Raw genomic sequence first — 15,219 nt, forward strand, 5'->3', positions numbered from 1 at the left:
GGGAGAATGAAAGTTCCAGGAAAGCTGTTCTTATCAGGTTTTTTTTAAAGGCCTGTGAGTTCATGATGAAAATTCTAATATTCATATTTTTGATGAAGACATTTTTGGCTATTTATAACGCACATTTCAAAATCCAGTTAATCCTGCTTTCAGATATCCATTTTAAGAGTTCTGTTAGTATATTACACAAATTAGAAAACTTTTCCATCTCCTTCTTTGTTACTATGATGGAAGTTTCCTTTGTAATAGTCAGAAATCCCTTTCTTTTAAGGAGATCCCCTTTTAATGGTTTAAAGTAATGTATGTAGCAAGGAACTTAAACAAATATGAATAATTCCTTTGTTAATGATGGGTCTTATTTTTGCATTCAGTAACTTCAAGTTTAGTAAGGAAATGTTCCTTATGCTAAAGTAGCAATTATGTTTCATAAGGCAATGTAACCAGTATGGTTGGTAGTTGCCATTTTGATATGATTTATACTTTATCCGGAAAGCAAGATACAGAATATTTTTGGGCTCTCCATGGAGAATATACTCTGAATAAAAACAGACTAGCAATTGTGGCTTTCCAGAAATTCAGTTGGAAGAATATTGGTTACCCAAACATAAAAAAAAATGTCATTACCACAGTCTTCTGAAGTTTTAGCATAGGGCTTGTCTGAAAATTGGCTTTTCAAAAATTTCCCTAGCTGGGCATCCTGGCCCATAGAGAATGGGGACACAAGAAGCCAAATACAGTTCCTATTTTTAGACAAAAATTTTGAGTTTTTGCTAAAAACTGTAAAACTCCCTTGGAACATGTTGATTTATTTTTAAAATTTCATTAGAAATTTCAACAAGGAGGCGGAGTGGGATTTTGGACCAGATCTAGTTTAGCACCTTTTATAATTGTTAATTTTGTTGTTTCGAAAAGTACAATTTTTCTGGGTTTTAAATCTGAAAACGTTGTTATTATAGATGGAACACTCAGCCCTGCAAGCTGAACTTGAAAAAGAAAGGCTGGCATTAGAAAATGCTCTTACCAAAGCACAAATATCAGAAGAGAAGGAACAGGAAAACCATAAGCTACTCTCCCAGCTCAAACAATTGCAGGTTAAATACTTATTCATTTTTTGTCTCAGAATTCACCTGATATCTGGGATGGGTTTTTTTTCCCCCTAAAGGAAAATTAATATGGATTTTCCTCCTCTATGTATTCTGCATCTGTTTGGGAATCTTAAGTAGCATTTCTGACTCTTCTTTTCTCCCTAATGCTAATACTCCTAACCCAAAAGCCCCATGTTGCAGTCATCATCCTTCTGTTGTTGCGGTCTGAATTGGGCTATCAAGACTGCTCCATGATATTCCAGAGGGATTGGTTATTGTTTTATGTTAACATGTCCTTCCTTACAGTTCAGTGCATGTGAATGAGAAAGAGGCTTAGTTTATTCCAGGTTTCAGAACTGCTGAGCACACTTGGTTCCCATTAAAGTTGAAGAGAAATATCCTGCAAGAGAGAAACTGAATATCAAGAGTCTGTTGGAGTGGGTTCTAGTCAAAGCAGAAATTAAATTAAATTGGAGGTTGTCTTACTACCGTACACTTCTTGTTTTCTGCATTAGGGATAATGTGGATATGTGTATTTGTCCTTCTGTTGTCTGAACAGGTATTCCTTAGGGGCAGCACCACAGATACAAAAAGAAGTCTCTGCTCTCCAAAGTAAATAGTCAGCAACTCAGAGCTTCAGACAGACAACAGGGATACAAAAGGAAAGGTCCAGTTTTGTAAAGTGCAGACTGCTCCTGATTCTTGCTGAAAATTAGTTATGTTGGCTTAACTGAGTAATTTTGTTCTGTGTATTATCTTCGTACAGTTCTAATTGTTGAAATTTGTGGCTGTTTGTTTTTTCTGAGAAGTTCCTCAATGTTAAGTCCTTGAATGAAATGAGAATTCTATAGTTTGCTTGTGTTATCAGCTCCTTTATGGCGATAGGGTTAACTTACACAAAGATGTATTTATTACTTCATTAGACTGCTAAGAAGGAGATGCAATACAAACAAGCCCATTCTTGAACTCGCATCAGAATATTTTCAACATTTAGGAGTAATTGCAAGGAAAGATGCATTTTATATTGGGGAAATATTTGTCAGACTCTAAAGTACTGGAATTTGACCCTTACATTTGGTTTTACAGGGAGACCATAACCTTTTGAAACAACAGCTTAAAGATCTTCAGAATCAGCTAAACCATGCAGTTGACAACACAATTGATCCTGAAGAAGTCACAGCTCGTGTAAGTGAGCTCAAGAGAAAACTGCAGACAGGAATTGGAGAAATTAGGTGGGTAAAATAAACTCAATAGTAACGTCATTAAGTGAGTTAGTATGCACAGATCTAAGTATATAAGAGTAACAAGATAAGCACTCTTTCTCCACCTTTGCTTCAGAGTGCAGCTCTGACACTGGCCCATACATAACCCTGTTGCCATGTCCTGCATTCCATCCTCAAGTTACATACCCTACATCAGTACTGTTAAATATTATTGGTGGGGTATCCTGCCACAGAGCAGGAAGTGAGAGAGCAATCCTTTGCTCCACATCTGCTTAAATATCCTGTGTTGGCTCAGGAACCATGGGACCAATCAAAAAGGCACCACCAGTTGAGTGCGCCAGTTGGACCACTTGCCCTTAGATCTAGTGAGACCCAGCTGGGTGGGGTGTAGGTGAGCAAGACCTGCTGCTTTGCCTCTAGCCACACAGAATGGGAAGGGGAGAGATGGAGATAAGGGGACACCTCTCCATACCATCTCAGCCATAGGGCAGGGCTGCTATTGAACTGTACCCACTTGTGTCAGTCACCTTAAAGTCTTGCACTAGCATATTAGGTTGGAAAAATCCCAGCATCTAACACCAAGAACTAAAATGATTGCTTGCTTTTTTATGCTTTGCATTGTCTTTCTTTCAGATGCCATAATTCAACTGATGTTGTAGGGAAAAGCCTTGCAGACCTGCAAAAACAATTTAATGAAATCCTTGCTCATTCACAGCAAGAAAAAGAGGAGGCATGGGCTAGACAGAGACAGTTACAAGAAGAGATGGCATCTCAACAAGAGAAACTGGGAGATGCACAGGAAAAATATAGACAGGCCTGTAACAAAGCGGCAGAAGCAAGAGTAAGAGAATTACAAGTTAGAAAATGGAGAAAATTGAACTGTCAGCACAAGGATCAAATTTCACTCCCTACATAGCACTATAGCACTTTTTAAAAGTTCTTGGTTATATAGGTGAAATATTAGTTTGTCTGGAGCAGGTTTGGGACAACTGAAATGTAGAGCGAGACATTACTATTCCATTTCAGATCTGATAAGATGGATTTGTTTTTTTCCTTTTTAATGTGTAGAATGGTTGTGGTTTTCACCTGATTGCAGCAGTGCATATTTCTCTTAAGTGGTAACTATCCATTAAAGGGAAATGACAAAAACAGTTGAGAATAAAAAATTTTCAGAAGTAATTTGACAGTTTTTCACACTTTAAATAGATTCTGGCTACTGTAGGGAAAAATGGATGCATATGAACACTCCTTTTGTTCTCATATCTTATAGTAGACTTACCTTACTCACAGACTCCTTATTAATTTTGTTTGCATCAAAAATATGATGCAAATGTATGGAGATGCTGTGTCTAGAGACAATGGCTTAATATAGGCATCTGCACTGATATGCTGTGTGCCCCGTTGTACTCTTCTGAGATCCTTTATTGCATAGAGTGTGCAGAAGGTTTTCATTTTTGCATAAATGTCTCAGAAGAATTTTCTCATGCTTCCAAAAATTAATAGGGATAGCCATTTTCTGGTGTGTGCGTGCAACAGCTGTGGAGTCGATTGTGTGCTGTCTTTATGAAGTGTACTTGATTATATGCCTAGCCAATGTTCAGACTATAGAATATATGGGGAACAAAGAAAAATAAATATAGGTAGAAAAAGTAAAGATTATGGGTAAGAATTTCAAAAGCTCTGAAGTCCCATTTTCAAAAGTCACTTAAGTTCTTTTAAAATTTTACTCTATTGAAACCATGATATGTTAGTTGTCAATCTCTCTCTTTGAGAAATAGCATTCTACTAATTGCATGTTTTGCAAAACAGATATTTTTAAACTTCAGCAAGATTATGAATCAAAACATGCACTGTGTGTGCTTCTCTTTCATGTTGTTCATTATAATTTTATTTAAACTGCAGATTAAATCTGAGAAGAGGCAGAATGAGACTAGAGTTCATCAGCTAGAGAATGAAATCCAGCACTTGCATGCAAAAATAAAGAGTATGGAAGAAATACAGGGCCTTGCAGATCAACAACTTCAAGAAGCTGATGAGGAGAAGGAGAAAATTCTTGCCCAACTGGAAGATTTAGAGAATAAGGTGGGAGGTAGATAAGCAAGAATAAGCACACACACACTGAACTCAGTTGCCTGAAGAAGAAAAAAAAAACTTTAATTGTTTTGGCAGTTTTGATTTCTAGGACTTACAGTATGTTACCTGGGACCTCAAATGTAGATGTTGATTGTTACCAGTGATGTTAGTTTGATTCTGGCTTTAATTAAAAAATTATATATATATCAATTGATGCAAAGCATCTCAAAAATACTTTTAAATGAAAAATAATATGAGAACACTATACAAAATGGGGCATAGTGTCTCCTAAAGGCTGTAAGATAAAGCGACACCAGAAGAAAGCTATAAAATATTAACAATGTAAAAACAGTACAAGATAAAAACTCTTATAACAATATACGTGTATTTCCCCTATTTCAGAAAAACTTAGACGATGCCAGGGCACAAAAGCAAATTCTTGGCCTAGATAAAGAATTGAAGGAATTAAAAAGAGCAATAGCCACTTCGGATAAACTGGCAACCACAGAGCTCTCCATCGCCAAAGATCAGCTAAAGTCTCTCCATGGAACTGTTCTCAAAATTAACCAAGAGCGAGCCGAGGTGATTCAACATAGAAATAATACATTTATGTAATGTTTACTAATGCTGTTATAATTGGAGGGTTCTTGATGTTTCCTTTATCATGTGGAGTTTAAGGCTCAACCACAAATCCTCACACTGGACTGAAACTTGGCACATAAGGTCTCAGTCTGGGGGCCAGTCTTATTTATTGTAAAATATATAAATAGTTGATGTAGCCTGGGAAGGCAGTGTAGGTAATTTCCGGGTTGGATAACTTGTCTCATTACATTCTGAAAGCTTTTGAATACGTAATTTTTACAAAGATTTGAATAATGGCCACTTAACAAATGAAAAACAGATTGCAGTAATACTATTGTGACTTAAGGTCAAAATAAATTAACAGGAACAGATACAAAGTAAGTAAATTCTTAAGACTTCAAGTTATTCAGGTCAGGAACCTTGTCTCCATATTTATAAAGTACCTACAAGTGTGGGTATTTATATAATGTGTAAAAAAAAAAAAAAACCACAAAAAACTGTTTTTTCATGCAGATATTAGGAATGAAGAAAAAGGTGAAAAAGGAAATAAAGAAAGCAGACCAGCATGATTATTACTATACTTTTCTCAATGCTGTATGAGGCATCAGCTGCTCTGTAAAATAAGGTTTTAAAATTAAAGGTTTACTCTGTTTATTGTTGTAGGAATTTCAGGAAGCAGAGAAGTTCTGTATGCAGGCAGCTCGTGCAGCTCAGGATCTTGCCCAAGCAGAAGCAGAAATAGAATTGTTGCAGAGACTTTTAAAAGAAAAAGAAGGACAGGTAAATTGTAGTAGGTTTTGCTGTACATCAAGATATGAATGCTAAAGGGGAAAGAGTGAAATATGCAGAGATCAATTTGAACATAGGCGCATGGTTAAATGAGTATCTGAAACAGCCTAACATAATTAATTAGTCCTGCCACGTCTGCAGGGGACTGAACTGGATGACCTTTCGAGATCCCTTCCAGTTCTATGATTAAATGATAACTTTTTAAATTACTGACTTCCTAATTACAGTTTTAGGTTTTTAGGGCTGGGTTTCTTTTTAAATTTAGTACTGGACTTTTCCACATACTCATTTCTGTTAGTCCAGCTGATTTTCTCTTATGACTATCATTTGGTAAAATGTCTTTATGTAGGTAATTGCATAGTCACAATCATTTGGGAGGAGAAGGGGAAATCTTTCTTACAGCAAATTCACAGGCTGAGTTTGTGAATTTTTTATTTAATGAGAGGTGTTTCTAGAATAGGCTTTATAAATTAGACAGTTTTGATTTTAAACTTTTTTTTTTTTATAAATAGTTTCAGTATGAAATGGAAAAACCTGATGCCGGAGCTGTTGCATCAAGTTTTCAGAAGTTTGAGATTGATAAATTAAACCAGACTCTGAAACATCAGAGAGCAGAAATTGACCGACTAAAAAGCTTATTAGACAATGCCAGAGCAGGTAATACTTTCTTCTTTTGTCTCTGCACCTTGCATTCCAGCACAGGCTTAGAGAAATAAATTTCTACCCCATGTTTCTCACCACCTGCTTGCTTCATATACCTGAGGGTGTATTCAAAACTCTAATAGTCCATTCTGTGAGGCTTCTGAACGCGGGTTTCTAAGATGCACACTTTGTTCCTAGATAGGTTTTTGTTTGTTTGTTTTTTACTTCCGAGGGGTGGGGGCAAAGGGTATGGGTGTATGGAAATGAAGTGAGCAGGATCTAGTAAGTTTACGCTTCCATAATGTGCTTATCATGCGTATAATGCAGTTATGTAGCTTCTTTCATCCAGGATGAAGGATCTTGGTTCTTACGGTATTTTGCAAATATTATTGAATTAAACCACACACGCTGCGTGTGATATAGGTGCATATTATCATCACACCCACAGATGAGGAAGCGTTACTTAACCTCTGCAACCTTGACTAAGGTCTCACAGCACATAAGTGGCAGACCTAAAAAACAGTCTAGGAGTACTGGTGCCCAACTTTAATGACCAAACCACATTATCGGTGTTACACATTCAGTGGATATTTCAGAAACCTACCTTGTAGCTGGGGGGGGGGGGGAGCATGGAAATCTCATTTCACAACTGATTTCAGAGGTCTGTTCATGACCAAGTTTAATAAAAAAGAATGAATGAATTTAGAAGCATTTTAAGTAATTTCAGAAGTCTTAAAGTTTCCTCTGTACTTAAGTACTAAATTTCCTTCATCTAAAGATGAATTTATTGTGTCTGGTGTTTATCTGAAGTGCTGGGTAATAACTATTGTGCTACTGGTACAAAAAAATGCAGAAAGAAAATGTATTGGGGTGTGGCGGACTTTAAATTTGCATTTTAATTATCTCAAATATATAGACCTCTGGGTACCTCCGTAACTATAATAGAGCATTCAGCTTTACTGAAGTACATTCTATGGTTATGTAACCATGTTATTCTTTTACAGGTAACAAGGATGAAATAGACAATTTACTGGATGAAATTGCAGCACTCAGACATGCCCTTTCTTACCAGAATGATTACATCACCGGTATAGCAGATCCATTCAAAAGAAGGGGATATTGGTATTATATGCCATCATTATCACAAGTATGAAAACTAACATGGGATTTTGTGGAAAGTAGTTTGATATGGAAAAATTCTATTATGAACCTCATTAATATTTAGAGGAGGAACTAGAGGGAAAGTTGATGGGTGTAAAATAGACAAATGTTGGAATACCAACATTAACTTTTCATACCTCATATTCTGTACAAAATATATGTTCCATAATACAGCTTCTTAGAACTTTGTTAATTTGGATTTTTAGCTTTTCAGCACATGATAGTCGATGTTTGCATATTTATATTGGCATGTTCTCTCTACACCACACATGTGGACTAGTCCTTACACTACACTGAAGTATGTACAGTCATGCACAGTCTTGTCTCTTAAAAGTCAGCTCTTTGCAAAATTCAGTACTTTGCAAAGGGCTTTCCACTTAGTCATACAAATTAGCAGCATTCCAGTGCATGTTATAGTGTTTCAGGGTTTAATTTAAGCCACACCTGAGACAACAAGGAACATGTAACTTTAAAGGTCAACTGTCAAGATTTTATTTAAAACAAAATTTTGAAGAATCTCAGATTAGCACAGAATCTAAACTATACACTTATTTAAAGCTAGGGCAGTTCTCAAAATAGCTTGCCTACTGACTGCGTCCTTTTCAATTTTGTATTCAAAATTCATTTTAATTATTTAATTAACTGTTTTGAAAGCTACTGAACATTCCAAGCAGAGCACACCTCCTTTATTGCTAACCTGATAGCCCATTTAAATCCCCATTTACTCAATGTCAACTTCACTAACTGGAGTAGTGGAGAAACATCAACAAAAAGCTTAAAACAAAAAATAAGTTGTGTGGGGATTTATTTTTTTTTAAAAATTGCAGACCTCCAAATCTAGTTTTTAAATTACTGTTCCTGCCCTAACTATTGATGATAGGAATGCTATTGTAATAGTCCAAAAGGAGCCATATCTAATAAGTTCTCAGACTTTTTCATAGTGCAGATAATTTTTGTACAAAGATTGTGTTGTTTGTCATCTGCCTTCTAACTTGTGATCTCATAACAACCCTATGGCAGCCACACCAGTTGTTTACATGGACATAACAACTAAATATGCCTTAAATAAGTTCCTATCTTTTACTGCAATGTAGCAGCTGCAACCAGTAAAAAGCACAATGTGATCAACCAGTTCTCTGAAGACCAGTTTGCAAACATTTGTAATCAGATGTTTATTTTTCCATATTTGTTACTTCTAGAATTTAAACTTGCATTGCTCTTTGGGTTTTTAGGTCTCAACTCCTGGTTCTCCCAGCACAAAAGACTCTGGAGTTGGCTTACAGTATCCTGTCTCATCCTGGCATTGCCAGGGCAGGCAAATCAGGAAGGAAGACTATGTCTCACCCACTGCAAGAGGATGCTGGGTTTATTCCCCAGTCAGGAGTGGGTTGTCCAAATCACATTCCAATAAACGTATGTTAGTTTGATCATACTAAGATGTTTAGGGAAATACAAACTGCTTATTTATTTAAAGTTCAGAGTGAATTTTCTGAGCATCAGTGACTGAATTTTTCAAAAATATTTTATTAGTGTTAAGCTTTTAAGTATTCAGACTGAACAAACATAACTGCTGATTTAGGGCCTTTCTTTTGGAGATGCATAATAAATAATATTGTTAACTAAAAATGAAATTACAATTTTGATTTTTTTCTCTCTAAAGATGGTGAACATGGAGAAGATAATGGAGGCGATGGTGAAATGAATGCTCCCAGTGACTCTCCCTTTGTAGCACCTCCTGGTTCAGTTATTTATACTGTCCTTCCAGATGGTGCCCCTGTACCTCAGGGGACTGTAGTTTATGGACCTCCTCCTATACCAACCAATGGTAGACCAGTTGCTCCTGGAACAGTTATCTTTGGACCACCTCCTACTGGAGCTCAGATTGTTTATGGCCCTGTACCTGCTAACTTTTCTGTCCCTCTCATTCCTATTGGAGTGCTTCACTGCAATGTGTCTGAACATCATGACTTGGTACGTGTATGGCGCAGGCCCAGCGGTATACACTTGACTCAATATAGGTGGTGGTGTTTTTTTAGTATCATCACCTGTTGGGTTTGAAAATAAATTTGTAAAACTAAAAACTACACAAATATTACTGACTCTACTTATAAACATCTCTAACTTTCCCCCTCAATGTTTTTTCTCTAGCTAACATAGTATTCATTATTCCATCTAATCATTTCATGGATTACAGATTTGACGAACATAAAAAGGTTTCACTAAATCCATATACTCCTGCAGAGTATCATCTGACTTTAAAAGTTTACTGGAAGACAGTTCCTAGGGATATGTTTTTCAAAGGGATATGTTGTCTGGTGTCTGTTGAACAGAAGATATACAGTTGGAGTTATACAGGTGGAGATTATATGGCGCCGCAGATAAAGGCACAGGCCTGGAAGTAATAAGATGTGACTTTTATTCATAACCCTGCAGCTAGATCACCGTTATATCTTGGGTAAATCTCTTGATCCTCAGTGCCTCCATTTTTCCATGTGTTCTGAGATCTTCAGATTAAAAGTTTTATATAGTCCCACAGCATAGGAATACAGCAGCTCCTCTAGTTTCAAATAACATTAGCTTTGCCTTGGAACATATTTGTTATGGAGGATTGTTGTGGAGAGTCAGTCTTGTCCTAACTTTGTATTTGCATGCATTAGGAAAAGGAAATATCAAGACTAGAAGATACTGTGTATCGTTTAAGGTCTCAGAGATGTGAATATAAGTGGACAGGAGTATCTGAGCATAAACATAATAAAGAGATGGGAAAATTGCATCAAAACATTGAAGATCTCTTGCATGAAAGAGAAGAGCTGGAGCATGAAGTAGCAGAGCTACGTAAGACAGCCCAGAAACGCAGTAAACGCAAGTAAGAGTAGTATGTTATATGGATTTAAAAGTATGCCTGTTAAAAGATTAATAGACTTTTCAAAATCTATTAGTGAAGATGGGTCCACTGTATTACTATGCACAACTTCTGTTTCTGTAGTCTTTCTGTAAGAGAGTATACCTTTTGAAAGATTGGTCAGATCTTTTGCATTTGACTTTTGAATTAATTGGTTTGTTTGTTTCCTCCCTCCCTTTCTTTTAGGGACTTCATTGAAGGACATGTTGACAGTCTTATTATGGAGCTAGAATTAGAAAAATCTCTCAAACATCACGAAGACATTGTAGATGAAATTGAATGTATAGAAAAGACTCTTCGAAAACGACGGGCAGAGCTCCGGGAGGCAGATCGACTTCTTGCGGAAGCTGAAACTGAACTTGAAAGTACCCGGGGAAAAGTAAATTGTTCTGTATTTTATCTGTTTGGTTTAAGGAAGATATTTGTGTTAAAGTGGGTAGAATATTCATTTTCATGGTGCAAGGCAGATGCAGCTAAGGATGGTTAGATCTGAATCTAATTTTGTTCATTTGCTTTGATGAGAGGGAGATGTGAAGGCAAGTTCTTATTCATTATTTTATAAATGTATAAATGGCAGCTGTCTGGGTTTCTGTGACTAACTTTAAAAAGCCAGGGGAAATTTTTCATTTTATGACTTCATTTTTGCATATCAATCAATCACCCCTCCCTCCTCATTACTAATAAACTTCCTTCAAACCAAGTGTGCCAATTTGCCATTCTCAGATAATAAGCCTTTTTATTTAAGTAGGGTGGCCATATGTCCTGATTTTATAGGGACAGTCCTGATATTCAAGGCTTTGTCTTATATAGGCATCTATTCCACGCCGCCCCAATCCTGATTTTTTCACACTTGCTATCTGGTCAACCTATATTTAAGTGACACCACCAAATGGAATTGCTGTGAATCTCGTTTCAGTAACTTAAAAAAAACAAACCCTTTTCTTTTCTAGACCAAAGAAACTATTCAGAAGTACAGTCATGCCAAGCAACACTTGTCTCGTACTGAGACTGGCGCGGAGGAGCTAGAGCGAAGAGCTCAGGAGATGGCTGTGAAGCTTGTGAAAGCAGATCAGCAGTTAAGGTACATTTGGTTTATGTTGAATATTTTTGGTGCTATGTAATGTAGATTGATGAAATGGAAGGAACAAAATAGGGGATGTTTCATGTTGCTTTCGGAGACCTAATGCTGTGATATTATGAGAAATAATTAATGTATTTCAGGTTGCTTCAGGCAGATACGAGGGATTTAGAACAGCACAAGACTAAACAAGAAGGTATCTTGAAAGAAATCAATAAAGTTGTATCAGCAAGAGATTCTGAGTTCCAGTCCTTAAGCCAGAAGATAGAAATATTGACTGAAAGGTAAGTATTTAATTTAATTTATTTTAAACATCTGTTTAGTTCACCTAATGGCAAAGTGAAGGGACTACCTAAGTGTTCTTCTTGAACATATTTTAACCCTAAATTTAATAATCAGTCTTCAGAAGCTGCAGGAAGATATTCAGGTTGCAGAAGGTAATGAAGATCATCATCTTCAAATTCTTAAAGAAGCAGAAAATATTCTTCAAGGCAAAAAAACTGAGCTGGAAAGATTGAAAGATCAGGTAAGTTTAAAGAAAAAAAAATATACCCACTCCATGCACTGGAAGTAGAATCCATTATGTTCTGATTATTTTGCGGTCAGAATCGCCTAATTTTTAGGTTTATTTTAGTGTCAGTATCTTCTCAACATGAAGTTTTTTACTATTTTTAAATAGCTAGTCCATACATATTACAAATTAAATACTATATACACCTGTGCATTGATAAATGCATTTTCACACCAGCCAAAACCTTCTTGACGTGCAGATGACATGCCCATTTATTCTGCACTCTTTGTTGTCAGTTGTTGTCAAGTACTTGTTAAGAAATCAGGGCTGAACAGTATATAAAACTTACCAGTAGAAATAATGTTATAGTCCAAGTTTCCTTTAATCTCAAATTTGAATACATTAAAATTGAAGAGCTGTTCCATTTTTGTACCAAAAAATCCACAAAGTTACTGTAATACTTAGTAGGTAGGCCTTCCACATTACTGTATGGAGTTTTTGCAGAAAATATGCTGTAAAGACAACAAGTTTAATTTGATAGTTTGAATATATTACTACTTCCTTCTCTTCCACCTGTTGCTTCTAGTAATAACTAAGGCCCATCCCACAAACACTTGTGCACATAAGTAATCTTGGTGAGCTTCATGGGACAACACATATGCATAAAAGTTACTCATGGGCATAAACATTTGCTGGATTGGGGCTGTAGATTGTAAGCTTCTTGGGTCAGAGACTTTTTTTTTTTTTTTTAAACTGTGTGTCTATACTGTGCCTAGCACAATGAGGATCAGAGCTTCAACAGGTTCTGCTAGATCATAGAATATCAGGGTTGGAAGGGACCGCAGGAGGTCATCTAGTCCGACCCCTGCTCAAAGCAGGACCAATCCCCAACTAAATCATCCCAGCCAGGGCTTTGTCAAGCCTGACCTTAAAAACTTCTAAGGAAGGAGATTCCACCACCTCTCTAGGTAACCCATTCCAGTGTTTCACCACCCTCCTAGTGAAAAAGTTTTTCCTAATATCCAACCTAAACCTCCCCCACTGCAACTTGAGACCATTACTCCTCGTTCTGTCATCTGCTACCACTGAGGTCAGTCTAGATCCATCCTCTTTGGAAACCCCCTTTCAGGTAGTTGAAAGCAGCTATCAAATCCCCCCCCTCATTCTTCTCTTCCGCAGACTAAACAATCCCAGTTCCCTCAGCCTCTCCTCATAAGTCATGTGTTCCAGTCCCCTAATCATTTTTGTTGCCCTCCGCTGGACGTTTTCCAATTTTTCCACATCCTTCTTGTAGTGTGGGGCCCAAAACTGGACACAGTACTCCAGATGAGGCCTCACCAATGTCAAATAGAGGGGAACGATCACGTCCCTCGATCTGCTGACAATGCCCCTACTTATACAGCCCAAAATGCCATTGGCCTTCTTGGCAACAAGGGCACACTGTTGACTCATATCCAGCTTCTCTTCCACTGTAACCCCTAGGTCCTTTTCTGCAGAACTGCTGCCGAGCCATTCGGTCCCTAGTCTGTAGTGGTGCATGGGATTCTTCCGTCCTAAATGCAGGACTCTGCACTTGTTCTTGTTGAACCTCATCAGATTTCTTTTGGTCCAATCCTCTAATTTGTCTAGGTCCCTCTGTATCCTATCCTTACCCTCCACCGTATCTACCTCTCCTCCCAGTTTAGTGTCATCTGCAAACTTGCTGAGAGTGCAATCCACACCATCCTCCAGATCATTAATGAAGATATTGAACAAAACCGGCCCGAGGACCGACCCTTGGGGCACTCCACTTGATACCGGCTGCCAACTAGACATGGAGCCATTGATCACTACCCGTTGAGCCCGAGAGTCTAGCAAGCTTTCTAGCCACCTTATAGTCCATTCATCCAGCCCATACTTCTTTAACTTGCTGGCAAGAATACTGTGGGAGACCGTGTCAAAAGCTTTGCTAAAGTCAAGGAACAACAAGTCCACTGCTTTCCCCTCATCCACAGAGCCAGTTATCTTGTTATAGAAGGCAATTAGATTAGTCAGGCATGACTTGCCCTTGGGGAATCCATGCTGACTGTTCCTGATCACTTTCCTCTCCTCTAAGTGCTTCAGAATTGATTCCTTGAGGACCTGCTCCATGATTTTTCCAGGGACTGAGGTGAGGCTGACTGGCCTGTAGTTCCCATGATCCTCCTCCTTCCCTTTTTTAAAGATGGGGCACTACATTAGCCTTTTTCCAGTCGTTCGGGACCTCTCCCAATCGCCATGAGTTTTCAAAGATAATGGCTCTGCAATCACATCCGCCTACTCCTTTAGCACTCTCGGATGCAGTGCATCCGGCCCCATGGACTTGAGCTCGTCCAGCTTTTCTAAATAGTCCCAAACCACTTCTTTCTCCACAGAGGACTGGTCACCTCCTCCCCATGCTGTGCTGCTCAGTGCTGTCACAAAAATAATATTTGGAAAACTTTCCAAGAAAGACACCTTCTTTAGCAATAATTTGACAGCCTGACATATTTTAATGTAGATATGAAAGTGGCTTAGGCAGAAGATTGTTAATTTATTTTTGTACTGTAGATAGCCGCTAACCAGCAAGAGCTGCTGCTCTTGGACCGATTATTGGGTCAAAAAAAAGAAGAGCTGCACCTGCTTCAAGATGACATTGCTCATAAGAAAGCAAACCTCAAAGAAGCTCTTCAAGAAGGGGAGATTGAAGTTACTGATAAACGACGACAAATAAAAGTAAATTTTCAAACGTCTTTAACAGTTCTTAACTGTTTATCTGTGTAGTTTAGTTCAGCGAAAGGAAAAAAGTTAAAATATTTCATGAAGTTTTCAAAAAATTTCTCCACCCCCTAAAAAAAAAAATTAGCAGTTTTGATAATACTAATGTATAAAGACCTGATCCGGATCAGTTAAAGTACAGAATCAGTCCCTTGGTTACTTTTTGGTAGTGGGTGTGTTTGTTATCAAACAGAAATGTCAGGATCAGTGGTTCTCAATCTATTTACCATTGTGGGCCGCATCCACACAATATATACACTACCAGTATGGCCCTGAGGAGATCACATGGGCTGCAGCTGTGTGCTGATTGGGCTGCACGTGGCCCACAGCCACTGGTTGAGAACCATTGGTTTGGATAAATGTAGCTACAATTTCTGTTAGGACAAATGGTTGGTGAA

The 15,219-nt window shown here is 37.7% G+C and overlaps 1 protein-coding gene across 8 annotated transcripts in view; it reads left to right on the forward strand.

Annotated features, from left to right (window-relative positions):
* Positions 1-15,219, forward strand: part of CNTRL (centriolin) — a 57,895-nt gene that overhangs the window by 26,867 nt on the left and 15,809 nt on the right. For 7 of the 8 annotated variants that reach the window (XM_075120598.1, XM_075120601.1, XM_075120599.1 and 4 more), the window contains 16 exons: positions 957-1,091; positions 2,172-2,317; positions 2,942-3,149; positions 4,211-4,390; positions 4,784-4,963; positions 5,627-5,743; positions 6,265-6,409; positions 7,399-7,541; positions 8,788-8,968; positions 9,216-9,526; positions 10,213-10,421; positions 10,644-10,836; positions 11,408-11,538; positions 11,679-11,819; positions 11,935-12,061; positions 14,615-14,779. In XM_075120598.1, the coding sequence (XP_074976699.1) occupies positions 957-1,091; positions 2,172-2,317; positions 2,942-3,149; positions 4,211-4,390; positions 4,784-4,963; positions 5,627-5,743; positions 6,265-6,409; positions 7,399-7,541; positions 8,788-8,968; positions 9,216-9,526; positions 10,213-10,421; positions 10,644-10,836; positions 11,408-11,538; positions 11,679-11,819; positions 11,935-12,061; positions 14,615-14,779 (2,712 nt within the window). The remainder of the gene's footprint in view (positions 1-956; positions 1,092-2,171; positions 2,318-2,941; positions 3,150-4,210; positions 4,391-4,783; positions 4,964-5,626; positions 5,744-6,264; positions 6,410-7,398; positions 7,542-8,787; positions 8,969-9,215; positions 9,527-10,212; positions 10,422-10,643; positions 10,837-11,407; positions 11,539-11,678; positions 11,820-11,934; positions 12,062-14,614; positions 14,780-15,219) is intronic. The other variant, XM_075120605.1, reaches the window with a different exon arrangement.

Source organism: Caretta caretta, chromosome 16, assembly GCF_965140235.1.
Source record: "Caretta caretta isolate rCarCar2 chromosome 16, rCarCar1.hap1, whole genome shotgun sequence".
In the NCBI taxonomy this organism is placed as follows: Eukaryota; Metazoa; Chordata; order Testudines; family Cheloniidae; genus Caretta; species Caretta caretta.